This window comes from Chionomys nivalis, chromosome 20, assembly GCF_950005125.1.
Source record: "Chionomys nivalis chromosome 20, mChiNiv1.1, whole genome shotgun sequence".
NCBI lineage: Eukaryota > Metazoa > Chordata > Mammalia > Rodentia > Cricetidae > Chionomys > Chionomys nivalis.
The window spans coordinates 39,909,958-39,928,050 of record NC_080105.1 but is presented as its reverse complement, the minus strand read 5'-3'; the positions used below and the strand labels follow the sequence as shown (position 1 = coordinate 39,928,050).

Here is an 18,093-nt window from a genome sequence, read left to right as displayed (position 1 = left end):
TTACAAATTTGGTTTTATTTTATTAACAAAGCTGAAAGGCATTCTAAAACATGCGAATGCAGTCTGGCACCAATACATAACCATTTCAGCTGTTCTAACGTCTGAACCTATGCATCTGCATGACACTGTGCTGTTTCTTCTTTCCTGTGAGGGCCCCACCACACTTCCCTCTCAAAAGACAGAGGAATGTACACAGACACCTGTTCAAATACACCACGTGCCTTATGAACCATTAGTCACTCTTGAAGGCCTCAGTTTAGACGCACTGGACACGTTTTCCGATATATTTGCCTTCCCTGAATGCTTTCATTTAGGGTCACAGCGGTTGTGGTCAGCCTAGAACCCCTGCCATGTTTATCCTTCACTGTCTTATCACGTAGCAAAGTTTGGCACATAGTAGGCTCTCAATAAATATTAGTTGTTATTAATAAGTTGTGGTTAGTTCAGAAAATGAACCATTTTCTAGATGACCTTTTATTTAACATTTCTTTTTTGAAAAAGTGTGTGTTTGTGCGCATGCACACCACAGGATATGTGTAGCAATCAGAGGACATCTTTTAGGAGTTGATTTTCTTTGTCCAAAGTCTGTTCTGAGGAATCAACACACATCATCAGGTTTGTGTGGTAAGTACTCTTACTGGCTGAATCATCTTGCAGCCCTATTCATGGTTCTTTAACATTTGTAAATTTCTCAATATGAGACTTTAAAATTTCTGGAACAAAACACAAGGTAATATAACTGAGACGATAAAGTAAACCAGCAAATATCAACAGCAAAATTAGATGTTGTGATTTCAATACTATAAGTAGGGGCTAATAAAGTTAGGGAATCACAGGTAGATGTGTAAAGGGCAGGATCTTGGCAACTGCAAAGGAGCAGATGCATTCAGAAATGGGAGCAAGCAAACTGTAGAGCTTTGCTAGAGTAAGCAGTAGAGAAACTGAAGCTGAAGGCAAGTGACACTGTCTTTAATGAAAAGCATTCTACAAACACCAACATGAGAAAGGCAGTTTGGCATTTTCCTATCATATAGTGAGAAATTGTGGTCAAAATAAAACGGCAAATTTATGGAATATGTAAATATTAACACTGGAGTACTAAGGAAAGCAAGAGTTGTGACACAGTAATACAAGTAAAAGGTATGCTATTTCCTACACAAAATAGTCCTTATCTTTGCTCTTAGAAAAATCATAAGATCTCTGACCACATTAGTTTTGAAATTTAAAATATTTTATTGAGAAATAGTTATGATTAAAAAGCAACAACTCAGGAAGTAGAATGTCTACCAACTATGTAATTCTTTTTTTTTTTTTTGGTTTTTCGAGACAGGGTTTCTCTGTGGTTTTGGAGCCTGTCCTGGCACTAGCTCTTGTAGACCAGGCTGGTCTCGAACTCACAGAGATCCACCTGCCTCTGCCTCCCAAGTGCTGGGATTAAAGGCGTGCGCCACCACCGCCCGGCTCCAACTATGTAATTCTTATAAAATTTTAAATGCAAAAGGCTAAATAAGAATATTTTTGTCAGGCAGTGGTGGCCCACGCCTTTAATCCCAGCACTCGGGAGGCAGAGGCAGGCGGATCTCTGTGAGTTCGAGACCAGCCTGGTCTACAAGAGCTAGTTCCAGGACAGGCTCCAAAGCTACAGAGAAACCCTGTCTTGAAAAAAACAATAACAAAAAAACAACAAAAAAGATTTTAATTTTAAAGTTTTATTTTTATTATTTTTAATTGTGTGTTTCTGCATCCATGTATGGGATGCTCATGGGGACCAGAGATATTGGATCCCTTGGAGCTGAAGTCCTAGTGATTGTGAGGCACCCCACAGCTGTGAACAGTCCCACATGGGTGCCGAGAACCAAATCTGGGTCCACTGCATGAGTAGGAAACACTCTGAACTCCTGCACCTTCCACCCTGCCCAGCTGAGGTGTGTGCTTTGAGAACATCAAAGACATACAGTTTAAAAGATGCTAAATCTACTACTGACATTAACACGGAAACCTGACAATTTTCATCTTTATAAAATGTCTAAAAGTTTGCCTTTCTAAATATATCTCAAGAATAAAATTCCAAAAAGAATAAATAAAATAAAGAAAGGGGATACGTATGCAGAATAATGTGGTTGTAATGAATAATAATGGCATGGTGTAAGCATTATTTTTTTCCTGTATAATTTCTTCTTTGGGCTGTGTGTGTGGTGTATGTATATATGTATATGTATGTATATGTGTGTGGTGTATGTATATGTATGGAGGCCAGGTGAAGGTGTCCTGATCCTCTGAGGAAGGGGTTCTTCCCTGAACACAGAGCTAGAGCTCACGGTAGCCCTCCCCATGCCTAGGCTGGCAGTCAAAAAGCCGGATATTGTCCTGTCTCTTTCCCTTACAGCTGGGGATTACAGGCACATGTGAAACGCGACTGGCTTGTTATGTGAGGAGGACCAACATTCAGACCCTCATGACTGCACTGTAAGCACTCTTAACCACTGAGCCACCTCTCCAGCCTCCTGTATAATTTTCTTGAAATTCTATAATCTGAATGCCAACTACAAAGCAGAAAGCATGACACTGCAAGCTGCAGTTAGAGAAGATCCCTAAATCCTTCCCTCCACATAATTCCCGGTAGAATCTTATTTAATAAGAACTGCTATTGAGAAGGTTTCAAACAGCTAAGAAACTGCTCCCTGTAAAAAGCTATACAAATTTAGGTAAATGTTAAGGTCTACAATAGAATAAGACAACCTAATAAAGCAGACTGTCTACACTTCTAATAAGACTCCTAATTTGTAAAAGGGTTGAGAGCAGAAGAAAAGGACAATGACGACATAAGGATAAATATGAGCCATCACATAAGCTAAATTAGCAAACAGAAAACACAACCCCAAAAAACCCAAAGCAAAACCAAACCAAACCAGGAACCTTGACAAATTAATTAGAATTGGGCTTAAAAAAACATGTCTGCATACATGTATGTATGGAGTATATATATGTGTGTTGTTCATATGTATATAAGTATGTGTAATATACGTGTATGTGTTAAGGCTCTTGTGGAATACATGAAGCAAAGTATATGATTAGAAATGAATATGATGAACTAGTCCACACGTAAGAAGGGGAGGACATTGGTTAAAACACAGCCTGGTAATGAAGTAGAACTGAGATAGTCTCACTTATGCTTGCAAGACTAGGCTTAGGACACAAACACTTACAAGTCAGTCTTTCCCGGAGCTCAGGAGTTGGAGCCATATCAATAGCACTTTTGCCATGGCAGTTGACCAAGGTAGGATCTGCACCATGGCTAAGTAACAAAGAACAGACTTCTACACGGTTCTTGGAAGCAGCTTCATGTAGTGGAGTGAACTGCCACAGATCCATAGCATTAACACAGGCTCCATGCTGAATTAGGAAAAGCCCGACATTAGTAACCATTTCTATGAGGGAAGCAAACTCAGAAAATAAATTTCACTGAAAATTTCAGCTATAACTTTTGGAATGTAAGAGTTTTAAGTACAGCTTTTAAAAAAGTTTAAGTTGAATTTTCAAAGTTTCTAAGCAATGGAAATATTTTTATATTTTATCTTACTGTCCTAAGAATAATATTTGTTAAAAAAATCCACAAAGTATAAACAACCTATAAAAACAAGAGGCAGGCCAATACTGTTCAATACTTTGGATCTTTCTTACCTTCAGCAGCAGCTCTGTGACCTCATAGTGTCCATACGAGCATGCATTATGAAGAGGTACAAGTCCGCTAGACGAAAAGAGGAAATTGAAACACTAAAATTCCAAACAACCATCCGACTGTGAACTGCTAAAACAAATCTAATAAACTCTATTTTTAAAAAGCATTTTAAGAATTTATGGAAAGAACTCAAAGCACAGCTTATATCACACCTTTATTATCTATCTGTGGTCTTTATGCACAATTCATAAAAATAATGAAAACTCCCAATCAGAAGAATTAAAGGAAAGACTAAGGCACTAATAAACAAGTATCAGTATGTAACAGGCATGGTTACTGGCAGGGAACTAATAGTCCTAGTTTAGTCCACTGTCATGATACTTTTCAGAATAAGAAATATCCAAATTACTAAAGCTTCCCTATCAGATTGCCCTTTCTGATTGGGTTTAGAAGCCAGTCTTTTCTGGTGTGTGCTTCTCAATGGCTGCCTATTGTACACCCATCTGTTTTTAGATATGCACGAGGGAACAGGTTTACAGGGGCACAGGGCACTTGTGCCCCACTCTCTCAGGACACACGATTCACAGGAGGCATAAACTTGACAAGCAAGAAAAAGACAGCATGGGAAGGGGCTGACCTGAAATGGATGGATTTTCCTTCTTGTAACTGTCTCAAGTATTGAGTTCATTTCTATGCTTCCTGACATGAATGTGAGCTGAATTAAAGAAGTCTCTCTCTAGGGCATTTGTTCTTTATGCTGTCAATCACAGAAGTCTAACATCATCTGCCTCACCTGGGTAGAGTCAATTATCCTTGGCATCTTAAGGCCAGATAATGAGAAATGTTAGCTTTTCATATAGGACAGAAAGCAAATGTTCATAGGTCATTTGAAACTAGAAGGAAACTGGTAATCTTCCAATATTTATCAATTCATAAGAAAATGACTGTTCCTAGCCATTACTTTACTAGGTCAATCAGTTTATAATTAATGTAGACCTCTGTGTGATTTCTTTGGGACTTAACGACTGCGGGAACCGGGCAGGACAGAAACGTCAGTCAACATTACTTCCTGTACCAATGTTTATCAAGAGCATCCAGATTGAATTAGTTTAAGTGGATCAAAGAAAAACCCAGCTTAAAAAAATTTACTCATTAGTACAGTTTATTAATAAGAGGAAATTCTCTTAATAGCAACTATGCTAGATAATCACAATTTTCAGTACTTTTCAATCGTTCTGAAATGCAGTTTAGGAGATAAAACTGACTATAATTGTGAAAAATAATTTTAAATAAAATTGCAATAAAATTAAATTGGTGTAACAAATGGTTGTGGGAAGTCTATAGTATATACATAAAATAACATCTGACATCAAGTCAAAGAACATTATTTCTCAATTTATTATTATTCTATGTGTATGGTATTTGCATGTTTATGTACTTGGTGTCCACAGATGCTAAAAGAGGGCACTGAATCCTGTGGAATGGGAGTTAGACATAGGTGTGAGTGAGCAACCCGTGTGTGCTAGGAATGAAACCTAGTCTTCTGAAACCAAAGCCAGTGCTCTTAACCACTGAGCTTTCTCTTTCCAACCCCAGCTGAACATTCTTATTGAGTTAAAACCTTCAGACTATCAAAAGATGAAAACAGCATAATCATCCATCCATGAAATCCTTAAAAGGCAACAAATGGGTGCACCTACCCTTTGTCTTTTGCATGAACATCAGCACCATGCTGGAGAAGCAGCTGAACTATCCGAACTCTGTTGTAGCCTGCTGCCAGGTGTAAAGGAGTAGACTGGAAAGGAGAAAGAAGAGCTCGTCATCTTTTCAGGTTTTGGTTTCAAGATGGCCTTGGTGCCCACTCAGTTTATAATTCCCTTTCCAGTGTTATCTGCAATGGCTTTATTCTGGTCTATCCACATCAAAACTCATGTCACTCATAAGTGTATCCAGGTGCTAGGGCCTTCAAGTGAGGGTACTGCTTTTCTCCAGGAAGTGAGTTAGGGCTCTGGAGGCACTGGGCTGATTTCACAAAAAGGAGCTTTGGCAAAGCAAGTCCTGCTTTGGCCTGCTCTCGTGCCTCTCCCCGTGTGACCTTGCCCTCTCCTCCTGGTCTGCTTCACTTCTCTTTCACACATTCACTCACTCATTCCTGCTATGATGAAGCAAGGGGTCCTTGCCAGACGCTGGCAACATGCCATCTGGATCTTCCAGTCACAAGAGTTACAAACCAAGCACACTTTCCTTTAAACATCCCTCAAAGCAGTTTATAGCAGCATGAGGCTAACAACCTCATCCATGTCCCTACTGAGCCTCAAGGGCTTCAATAATCAAGCTCTCCTGCAAGTCCTGTGTTGCTTCTTCCTTCCTTCCTTTCCGGCATGAACCATTCTTGTTATGCTAATTTAAAGTCAGGAAAGGGTCTTATTCCCAATAACTGGACACATAAAGATCTGACTTTCAAACTTTGATGGAAAAGACTGAGCAGCATCTATGAAGAGCTATTTGAAGACACTCTAGTGGAACCCAAAAAGACAGCGCACTTCACCATTCCCTATGACTTCCAGCAGTAAGGCAAAACTCCACTGTTCCATTGGCTGTCCACTATACACAGCTTCTGAATCAGAAAGCTTCCTCCAGAGACAATCCTACTATGGAAGACTGCTCAGTAAGCTAGCAAGTTGTTATTTGGCAAACCTGACATTTAATATTTTGTGGAAAAGGTGGTAATTTAATTGACTATGAGCAAAAAAGATTTTCCTTTTTTATAATGCTCTTTACTCAACTTTATTTGCTCACAGTTGATTCAATACTTCCCATTTCCAAAATTGAACAAATTTCTAAATAACAATATATACACTTATTTTAAATGTTTATGCAAACAGTCAAAATGTAAGAAAAATCAGCTTCCTACTTCTCAGATTTTTAAAAAATTCTTTGAGTAAAATTATATTTTGAAAGTGGTAATATGCTTAGTTTACAAATAGTTGAAACAGTTATGAAGCTCAGATAAATGAGGAGACTTTGTAATTGATCAGGTTAAAAAAATAACAGGATGCCTGATATAAACTGTGAAAAAATGGAGTTAAGGAATTTCAAAAGCTTTTACAAATTGTTAACACTGGTACCTTGACTCAGGAAGACAGTGAAAAAATGCCAGTGTCCAGTTTGGAAAGAACCATTAGAGAAGGAAGTAGAGCCAAAGTGGCGATGGACAGAACTGGGGGCTAAGGTTACTGAATTTAAAAAGCTCCCACATGTTATGGTGTAATTTTATGATATGCTTTGAATGTGGATAGCATCATTTTCATCAGCTGACACCTGGACTGATGTGATGGAGAATGAGCTGAGTACAAGCATGCATGCATTCCATCTGCGGTGTAGATGTGACCAGCCGCTGTTTCAAACTCCCACTACCCTGACTTCACAATGATGGACTGTACCCTGGAACTGTGAGCTAAATGAACCCCTTTCTCACCTATGTTGCATTTGTCAGTCTATGTTATAGCAACAGGAACTCAAACTAAAATGGTCATGACCCTGACATTTAACCATGGGCAGTGTGGTATTCGATGTATTTTCCAGGGAAGACTGAAGCCATAGCTATGAAGCTCTGGTGTAAGTCACCAGAGAGTCATCTAATTCATAATGCATATACAGGGCTTTTATTTTCTTTAAGATGAAAATTCAGTGTGGCTGATATAAATCCCCTGTAATTTCTCAAGCAATGGTGACCAACTTGTTTTGGTCTGTCCAGGAAACTCACTGTTGTCAGGACTCCAGGCAGATTTAATACTGGTCAAATTTCTTAGTGTTAAGAGTTACCAAAGTCAGAAAGAGTTTGTTTGTGTATGTGTGTGCGCGTGTATACACACGTGTGCATCGTTACATGCATGTGCATTCCCAGGAAGACCTAGTACTTTAGTACATTAGAAGACTACTACGAAGAGTTAGTTCAAGACAATGAAGGCTACCCATTTTGTCATCTACTGCCTTATTTCAATTCCAGAGACTCAGGCACGGCCTCTCTGAGCTCCATATACTTCACAATATAGGATGCTATTTAAGTTCTTCCTCCAGATTCTTGCTCTACAGTTTCAACTACAAAATGATTCTGTAAAATAGTTTCATAATTTTTCAACATACAAATATGAAACTTCTTCACTAAAAACAAGTTTAGAGAAATTATTAAGCACCAATGCATTCATTTCCCATATTTTAATAGTCACTAGTTAATACGACATTGTTCCATGAACTTCTGTCATCTCTCTTGACTACATCTCTTCCCTACCTCCAAAAGTATTCTAAAAGCAAATTCTTTCAGACTTCCAAGTTTACTATCAAACCCAACAAAATAGATCTCATAATCCAATGTTGATGTCAATATCCTGCTTTTATGGATGTTCCTATAAAACTGCAACAATCAAGGTTAATATAATTGGTTACTGTGTCTTGTAAATTTCTCAAATTCAAAACAGTCTTCATACACCCTGATGAAATACGAATTCCAATTGGTCTTAATAATAAAAACCCAGAGTCAGCTATGAGAGGGTGAAAGCTGAGAGATCAGAGAAGCAGTGTAGCCAGCCACTAGAGAGACCTTTGACCTCTACTGAATCCTCAGACTGAAGGGGTGATCCTTATTTTAGACAAAACAAGGGGAGAGAGGAATATAAGGTGGGAGGAGACCGGAGCTCAGATGTAGTTTGAGGTTTTGTAGAGATAGCATTAGTCTGAGGATTTGTAGAGACAGGATCACCCCTTTGGTCTGAGCACTGGTGGAGGTAAGAACTCTCTACTGGGTGGCCACACTGCTTCTCTGATCTTTCACCTTTCATCTCCTAATATCTGTCTCCGTGCTTTATTATTAAGACCAATTAGAATTCGTGCTACATCCTGATTTTTGCTGTTGTTAAAATAGTGCCCCACTGAAGGAAATGCCTTTAGCCTGTCTCCTTCCTAAAGTAACTAGCTTGTGGTTACACCTATGTTGCTTATAAACTGGGACTTCACTTTCTTCCTTCAAATGAACATCTAACTTTTCTCCCCATCACTACACAGTTTACAGAGAACCAGCATCTCTCCCCTATTACTACACAAGTACCCCAGTAGGGGACAGAGTAAGGCTAAGTATTTCTGTTAGTGGCAAGACTGCTAAGTGTGCCCTCAGTTTTGCAACCATACTTCTATCAATCTATGAGTCTAGATACTGTCTTACTTTTAAACTCTGTCTTAGAAAAGTTGCATATAAATATAAACAAACACAAAGCTTAAAAAGTCAACTTTTTTGATCTATAAAAACCATGCCTTTCTTTAAGTATGGCTTCTACAGTGAAAATATCAAATATTTTCTCAATTTTAACTGGTCTCAAATTATCAGTTTCTTTATATGAATCATTCTCTCCAGGGTAGAACTGCTTTAAATGTACAGATTAACATAACCTCTCCAAAAATGCAAGCAGTGAGGAAACCATGCTTGTGCTCCTCTGCAGGCCAGCATGCCCCTTTCCCAGAAGAGTCACAGGTACAGCTGCTCAAGGGTCCTTGGAGCTTTCCTGTGCCCATGACGGTGTGTTTGCTCTTCCTAGAGTCCGTCTAGTTGCTGCTTTTGTCACACCAATAGGACCACATTATAGCCTTCTGCGATTTGACTTTTTTCTTTCTAATGCTATCATAGAAAAGTCTGTCTTATTCTTTGTAATGGCTACACAGTATTTCTATTGTGTGGCTGTACCATGATTATTTACTCACTGCCTATAAATGAGTATCTGAGTATTTCAATTCTTGCTCTATTTTATCAAAGTCTATCTCATTTGGACCTATTATTTGGTTAAAATAGATTAGTGTTTCCCTGATACAAATATAATACTACACCAGCCATTAAGTCAAAACTCCTAGGTAAACACAATAAACAAAATCAGAGCTTTATTACATTATTATCAACAGAGACATGATTAATCTGCTATGACGGAACGCTTTAAGCTCTTTGAGACACGGATACTTAGATGAGAATCCAAACAAATGAAAAGCCAGAGAATCAATATGGGCATGCATCCCTAGAAATAAGTGCATCTCGTTTCTGAGCCCTGACTTTTAAGTAGTATAATTATGAGGATCAGCATCCTTGAAGTTTCTGAACTCTTTTTACACAGTGTGTGTGTATCAACTGACTAACAGAGTAAGTACCTGGGTTTGAAACTACTATTACCACCTTAGAGCAGATGAAGAAGCTGGGGAGCAGGGAGATAACAGAGAGAGGCGGACCAAATCCAGGAAGGGTGACATCATTCTCATTCTGCATTCCTTATTTTCCATTGACTAAAAGCTCAGACTCACAGACTGATCTTCAGAAACAGACTGGTGTGGCCGAGTAGAAAGTATCTGTGGCAAGGAGCTCATTGTTTCTAAGCATGCCAGCACTCATTCTCAGATTGTAACAATGAGCTACATACTCCAATAGTGAAAACATACCATTAGAATGAGCAGCCCAGAAATGTTGGGCTTCTTAATAATAAAAGCTGCCTAGAAGTACAGCCCCAGGAAGAAGGAAAATGAACATAGACAGCAAGTTTTATTCTGCTTTCTTCCCACACTGCTGCTGAATCCCCAGAAAGATGAGCATTTGCTTTCTTCAAGTAAGCCCCTCAACTACTTGCAGAACAACTTCCTGGCTACTCTTGGTCAGTATCTCTTCTCAGATACCCCAAATAGGTGCTAAATCTGGAATCAAACTGAGTTTTCAGCCAGGAAGACCTCTAAATAAAAAAAAAACAAAAAAACAAAACAAAAAAAACAAACAACAACAACAACAAAAAACCCTCATAGCCAGGTGGTGGAAGCACATGCCTTTAATGCCAGCACTCTGGAGGCAGAGGCAGGTGGATCTCTCTGAGTTCCAGGCCAGCCAGGGCTATACAGAGAAACTATCTTGAATGAGGAGCAGAAGGAGGGGGAACATGAGCAAGGAAGTCAGGACCGCGAGGGGGACACCCACCCACTGAGACGGTGGGGCTGATCTAAAGGGAGCTCACCAAGGCCAGCTGAACTGGGACTGAAAATGCATGGGATAAAACCAGACTCTCTGAACATGGTGGACAATGAGGGCTGCTGAGAAGCCAAGGACAATGGCACTGGGTTTTGATCCTACTGCACGTACTGGCTTTGTGGGAGCCTAGCCTGTTTGGATGCTCACCTTGCTAGACCTGGATGGAGCGGGGAGGACCTTGGACTGCCCACAGGGCAGGGAATCCTGACTGCTCTTTGGACTGGAGAGGGAGGAGGAGGGGAGTGGGACTTGGGGAGTGAAAAGGGAGGAGGGGAGGAGGCGGTGGTGGCGCACGCCTTTAATCCCAGCACTTGGGAGGCAGAGGCAGGCGGATGTCTGTGAGTTCGAGACCAGCCTGGTCTACAAGAGCTAGTTCCAGGACAGGCTCCAAAACCACAGAGAAACCCTGTCTCGAAAAACCAAAAAAAAAAAAAAAAAAAAAAAAAATGAAAAGTGAAAGAAGAAAAAACAAAACTAAAACAACAAAATTCACTTAAGCCGGGCGGTGGTGGCTCATGCCTTTAATCCCAGCACTTGGGAGGCAGAGGCAGGAGGATCTCTGTGAGTTCGAGACCAGCCTGGTCTACAAGAGCTAGTTCCAGGACAGGCTCCAAAACCACAGAGAAACGCTGTCTTAAAAAACCAATAAATAAATAAATAAATAAATAAATAAATAAATAATAAATAGATATAAATTCACTTAAGCATGACCTGTTGACATTATTCCCCGAAAAGGTTTCAGCTCTGCACTGAGAGGCTATTATTATGAGATTCAGTATCCTTGAAGTTTCTGAACTCTTTTTACAAAGTGTGTGGCTAGGTCAGCTGTCACTTGAAGCCTATTCCTAAGATTTTGTGAATTCTAAACAGATTCCATGAAGAAATTAAGTGGGGTGACCTGAGTCTGTAGATTCTAGATGGATTCCATCAAGAGGGACAGAGGGGCAACCCGAGTCTGAAGATTCTAGATGGATACCATCAAGGAAGATAGAGGACTAACTGGTAGTTTATAGCCTCAAAGAAGATGTTCTTCCAAAATAACAGACTCGTCAATAGGAAAACATACAAATATCTGAATTCAAAGTTATAGACCTTATGAGATACTTTATAAAACAACTATTCTACATTTCAACTACCTTAAATTAAAAGTCAGTCCTGGGGCTACAAAGCCTACAATCCCAGCTATTCGAGAGGCAGGAAGATTGCACGTTCAAGGCCAGCCTAAGTAACTTAGACCCCCATCTCAAAATAAAAAGAGCTGTGGCTGTATCTCTGTGGTAGAGCACTTGCCTAGTATGAAGAGAGCCCTAGATTCAAACCCCAGTAATGTCAGAAAAGTAATTTTAAAAGTATTTTTAAAGTGAAACTATAAAGACTGTATTTTATATGTATTACAAAGATAAAGATAAAAGAAATGAGTAGGGAACCCCTGGGACAACAGAGCTCTAAATACCAACTTAATTCAATTTGAACTCAACATCACTGTTGTAGAAGTCCCAAGGAGATTCTTCAGCCAGCAACCAATTTGAGTTTCTCTTTTTAACCTCAGTCCAGAATCAGCCAAAGAAGTCCAGTATGTGAATGGAAAGCTTTTAACATCTTCTTACAGGGTGTGTGGGAGAAAAAAACGATACGCTTAAGCATTCTCAAGGCACAGCTCTAGCTCTTCAGGTCTAGTGAGAAACAGTTGGCAAGTCAGGCTTGCTAGTTTGACTGAACATTGGTATTTTGTGTTTTAAGGAGAAAAATCTTCATACTATCTAGCTCCTATAAATATCTTTCTACTCTTACTTCATATTTGAGTGGATATGTTGGGGTAGGTTCAACCTTTCCCCCTTTCCATGTGGTGCTAGGAACTGAACTCATGGTGTTACACAAGCTAGACAAGTGCTGACGAGACATAGCCTTGGCTGTCAATTTCCTTTTGCAATTAATGTTTGCAATCTTAGGTATTCAGAGCTAAACAGAAAACATTTTAAGCAACAGGGGGTGAGGGAGGCTGCACAGTGAAGGGTGCTTGTTGTTCTTCCAGGACCCTAGTTCAGTTCCTAGCACCACATCGAGTGGCCCAGAATCTCCTTTAACTAATTATCAATTAATTAATATCCTTTAATTTAATTAATCCCCAGGCCCAGCTCCTGAGGATCCAATTGCCTCTTCTGGCCTCCACAAGTACCTGTACACACAAGATACACATATATACATAAATAAGAATAAAAATAAATCTCACAAATGGCTCTAGATAATTTACAATAGACAGACAACAAATTTAAAAAGACAAATTCAAATTGCAATTACTGGTGACCTGTGAGGACACAGAGGGACGACTTCCTTTGCACCAGCAGTGCAAGTCATGGTAAGTGGATGCCAGGAAATTGGGTGCTTCCTTGAGCTGCTATGAAGGTGTAAAAAACCTCCAGAATAGTGGAGATATGCTGCCACCTCAAAGTTCCTTCTGTTGTGATGTCTGTGCTATTCTGGGACCTATTCACATGGTCAGTGCAGCAGCATCAAAGGTAGAGGCCCCCAGCTGTCCTTAATTACAGCCTTCTCATCACCCATGGCCAGCAGGCACTAAACCCCACATAAAGGCAGTTTATTTTCTCTGGTGTTTTTAGAGTAGTGTATTAATAATAGTGTATTAGTAGCTGCAATACAAAAATTAAGTTAGAGTTACAAAAGGAAAATACATTTAGAATTAGTCTGCTTTAAGTATTACTTCAATATTCAGTATTTCAACTGTTTATACTTGTTATTTATAGTTTTGAGTCTTACTACCAATGCCAATCTTAGAACAGAAACACATTTTTTCCTAGTTATTGAAAACATCCTTTAAAAAGGTGTATTGGCCAGGTAGTGGTAGTGAACGCCTTTAATCCCAGCACTCCGGGGGCAGAGGCAGGTGGATCTCTGTGGAGTTTAAGGCCACCTTGGTCTGCAGAGTGAGCTCTAGGACAGGCTCTAAAGCTACACAGAGAAACTGTGCCCCACCAAAAAAAAAAAAAAAAAAAAAAAAAAAAAAAAAAAAAAAAAAAAAAACCCAACAACAAATAAATTGTGTATTATAACTATTTTCTATACTCTTAGAAATTTGTCATTTAAAATTTTAATATAAAAGATTGAGGATATGAATATTCATGCAAAAAAAGGTAGCAGAAGCCTTTCTGAAAAATTAAATTCTTCATGATAAAATGGGCACAGATGTTAAAAACCAGGTCATGTTGACTACCTCTAACCTCTTTAAATTCCTGTGTTGAAGGCCACTCCTAAAGTGACAGGAAGTAATAAGGTTTCACTGAAGTCTACGGTAGGCATCTGTGAAGGGACTTTTGTCCTAAGAAGAGGTAAGAGACTGCTTTCAGCTGATGTGAGCAACTGGTGAGAAAGCAGCCAGGAGGACTCTCATTGCAGCCAAACACGTTTGCACCCCAAATTAATGAAGATCAGATATGATTGGGGGGACACCTCCTAAAAATCCTGACTACAGGACCGGTGAGTTTTGTGCTGGTCCCTCTACTATGGGAACATCTCTGAGACTGGATGAGACATGACAAATTTGTTGGCTAAAGAAAGTCCTCATGACTTATTAATACATGTCATCCTTTCACTGGGCATGAACAGAGGTTTGGTTATACAGTTCAAATAAACTTCTAAAGTTAACAGATACCTTTTACCCGCTCAAACATAAAACAACAACAAAAAAAATCTTTACCTGACTTGTGCACACTACACATTCCATACTCGTGATATTCATACATATACGTTCAAAAGTTTGCATGTTTTCAGAAAAAAAAAAGAAAGAAAGAAAACAGACACCAATGAAGAGAGTGACCCAGGTGATCCAGCCTCTCAGTGTGCCTCTATTGTAGTTTCCTTATAATTCTGCATTCAGAACAACTTCAAAGCTGCTAGCTGAGATGGTCAAGCCTCACAGACTACTCCAGCCAGGACTTCAGAGAAGTCCAACATTTTTCCATTATATAGAGACTAGACAACAAACAATACAGGTTGCTCTCCCAGGACTTGACCATTATTTCAGTTTTTTCAGGGTCCCTTAGAGATGCCCTCACCAAGACAACAGGAAGCAGTCGAGAAAACACAATGTCAACATTCCCAAGAGCTAGGGTGGGTGGTTTTTATGTTCGGTGGATTTTGGATGTTTGTCATTGTTTAGGTGGATTGGTTGCAAGTTGGTATTGGTCATAGTCAGAAAGGAAACTAAACAAAGAAGACTGAATTCAGGGATCTTGTTCTGAAAAGAAAAAGAGGGCGGTGGTGGCACACGCCTTTAATACCAGCACTTGGGAGGCAGAGGCAGGCGGATCTCTGAGTTCGAGACCAGCCTGGTCTACAAGAGCTAGTTCCAGGACAGGCTCCAAAACCACAGAGAAACCCTGTCTCGAAAATACCAAAATAAATAAATAATAAAATAAATGATAAGATAAAAAGTAGGTTATTGAATCTACTTTTAAAATAAAAACAACTACAAGTCTACAATATTTTATATTAGTATGGGTTTTTTTTTTTTTTTTCCGAGACAGGGTTTCTCCTTAGCTTTTGGTTCCTGTCCTGGAACTAGCTCTTGTAGACCAGGCTGGCCTCGAACTCACAGAGATCTGCCTGCCTCTGCCTCCCGAGTGCTAGGATTAATTAAAGGTGTGTGCCACTACTGTCCAGCTTAGTATAAAGTTTTGTATACTGATACAAATTTAAGGTTATTTTGCTATACTGTATATGTTTCTACTTTTGTTTAGGTATTGTACCTATACTGCTCATTTAAAAATGTAATGTAAAGGTTTAGTCCTTTATTATTGAGGATAATAAATACAGGTTAGTAGTCAGTTATCTAACAATCTATATATTTTCAAGGTCAAACAGATATATTTTAGATAGACAGAAGGTCTTCAAACACTTCAGACCTCAGAATATAGCATTTAAGATGTTTTAATAATCTAAGACTTTTCATGACAGTAACACATGTCTGCTCCTGGCAGCACCAATTTACTTCAAAAAAAATGCTGGGCACATGGAGTTTGTTTTTATTGTGGCAAAGTCAGCCACTGGGCAATAAACTGCCCTTACCCTGACTGATGATAATATTCTGTCCAAACTGGATAAGCAGGACACAAAAGAAGGTGAGTGCTGAACTTTACAAAGACAAGGTAGGACAGTCCTTCAAAAATTTTTTGCTTCACAAAAGTCTGTCAGATATTCTAGGCCTGTAGGCCAAAGATGGATGCCCCAATGTTGTAGCGGAATCTTGGGTGACAGTCCATGCAACCAGCTGTCTCTGTCATTTCAATAGTTTTAGAAGTTGTTTGCTCTGCATTTCCTGTTTACTCAGGTAATACTTTATCCTTCTTGGGTCTCTGATGGGGATTGAAGACTAGATAGTTATAAAATTTTTCTTGTTACCAAATAAAGAAAAAACTTACAAAAATATGTAAAGTTTATAGGTTGAGAACATAAAATCTTAAGTTATTTATCTAAGAAGATATTTCTAGGTCTAAAAAGGTATTTTTAGGATGGTACTACTAGTTATCATAGAAAATGATTTAGGTATACACTTTGGACTCATCAAGATAAGATAGATAATAAAGAAATTTTTCCAAATTTGACAAATACAAATGGAATGGACATTGCAAATGTTAATTCTTAGTACATAATTGTTCTTATTATATAATTGTACTATTAGAGTTAAAACCTTTCCCTTTATTTAGACAAAAAGGGGGAAATGTGGGATATTTGTTTACTGTGTGTAAATGTATTGCTGTGATTTGTGTAATAAAAAGATGAATAGCCAATAGCAAGGCAGAAGGTATAGGCAGGACTTCTGGACAGAGAGAGAACTCTGGGAAGAAGGCTAAGTTGCCAGCCAGATGTGGAGGAAGCAGCATGGGTAATTACAGAGAGATGAGGTAATAAGTCACACAACAGACCATAGATTGGTATAAATGGGCTAATTTAAGTTATAAGAGCTAGTGGGACTAGCCTAAGCTAAGGCTGAGCAGCTTTCATAATTAATAAGAAGTCTTTGTATGGTATTTGTGATTTTGTGGTGGACAAGAAACTACTACTACAAGAACATCAGTCAAATTCTCTACAGGGTGGCTCAACACAGCACGACTAAGCAGCCCCCTTTGTCTCAACTTAAAAAAAAAGAAGAAGTGAGGTTTGATAGCACACACCTTCAATCCCAGCATTAGAGAGGCAGAGGCAGGCAGATCTCTGTCACAAACTAGTCTGTAGTTTCAGGTCAATCCTAGAATAACGATGAGACAATGGGCTTACACTATAGCTTCCACAACAAAATTCCTTTTTCTTGTTCTGTTTGATTTTTCTTTTAAATTTTGTCTTGAGGTTGCAAGAGGGTAGATTCGAGGGACAAGATAAGTGGGATTGGAATGCATGATGTGAAATGCACAAAGAATCAATAAAAGTTTTTTAAAAATCACTTTGAAATCACCAACCCATTTGCTATTCTATTATTACTTTACTGTGCTCTTTTCTGTCTCATAAAAATTCTTTTCTTCATTTTTTGAGACAGGATTTCATTATGAAGTCCAGGCTGTCCTTGCTAATTTTCGATCTCCCTGCTTCAGCTTCCCCAAGCTGCTGAGAGAACAGGCATATACCATAGTGTGCAACTTTAAATGTATGTGGTTTTGTCTTTTGGTAAAAATGAAAGCAAAGTACAAGATAAAGCAGAAAGAGCCTTACTGTGTGTCAGAATTTTCCCAACTCTAGAGGCTAGACAGACAAGGGAAGAAATCAAAATATTAACCACTCACATTACTTAACTAGATCGGCATCAAGTCACAGCAATGAAATACAAGACAGTGAAAACCCCACATACAGCATTAAGAATACTAAATCTCACCCACTACACATCTCTAAGCGATTCTCCACCCACAGTGACTGTTTAAAGAGCATTTCTTTCTAAAACTATTTGTGAATTTACACTTCCATGGGCCTTCGAAACATACAAAACCAAGAAGTGTAGTAAAACCAAGACAGAAACCAGTTCAGCATTAGCAGTCTTTTGGAAAACCTCTACAAACAGGATTTGGTTCTATGACCTGCCCTAATATAAAAGCCATACCGTAGCACAGAAAAAGGAACCTTTTATTTTTTTATAACGCAAAACCAAGTTCCCTCATTCTAGTAAACATATGAGAATGTCTTAGAAAATATACCAAATATCTGAGAAACTTGCACTTTATCAGCCTGGATTGGCTCCTATGTTTTCTTGATATCTACTGCAAGAAAGCAAACAACACTGCCATAACTAGAGGATGACACCAGTCCCCACCAGCACAGAGAACACGCTTGTGGCTTAACAGAACTGGTGCATGCTAGTTAGTAAGAA

General features: G+C 39.0%; 1 protein-coding gene across 1 annotated transcript in view; it reads right to left on the bottom strand.

Annotated features, from left to right (window-relative positions):
* Positions 1–18,093, bottom strand: part of Tnks (tankyrase) — a 146,455-nt gene that overhangs the window by 39,634 nt on the left and 88,728 nt on the right. The window contains exons 6-8 of the mRNA XM_057752365.1: positions 5,380–5,474; positions 3,682–3,748; positions 3,207–3,393 (exon numbers count right to left, since the gene is read on the bottom strand). Coding sequence (XP_057608348.1) covers positions 3,207–3,393; positions 3,682–3,748; positions 5,380–5,474 — 349 coding nt within the window. The remainder of the gene's footprint in view (positions 1–3,206; positions 3,394–3,681; positions 3,749–5,379; positions 5,475–18,093) is intronic.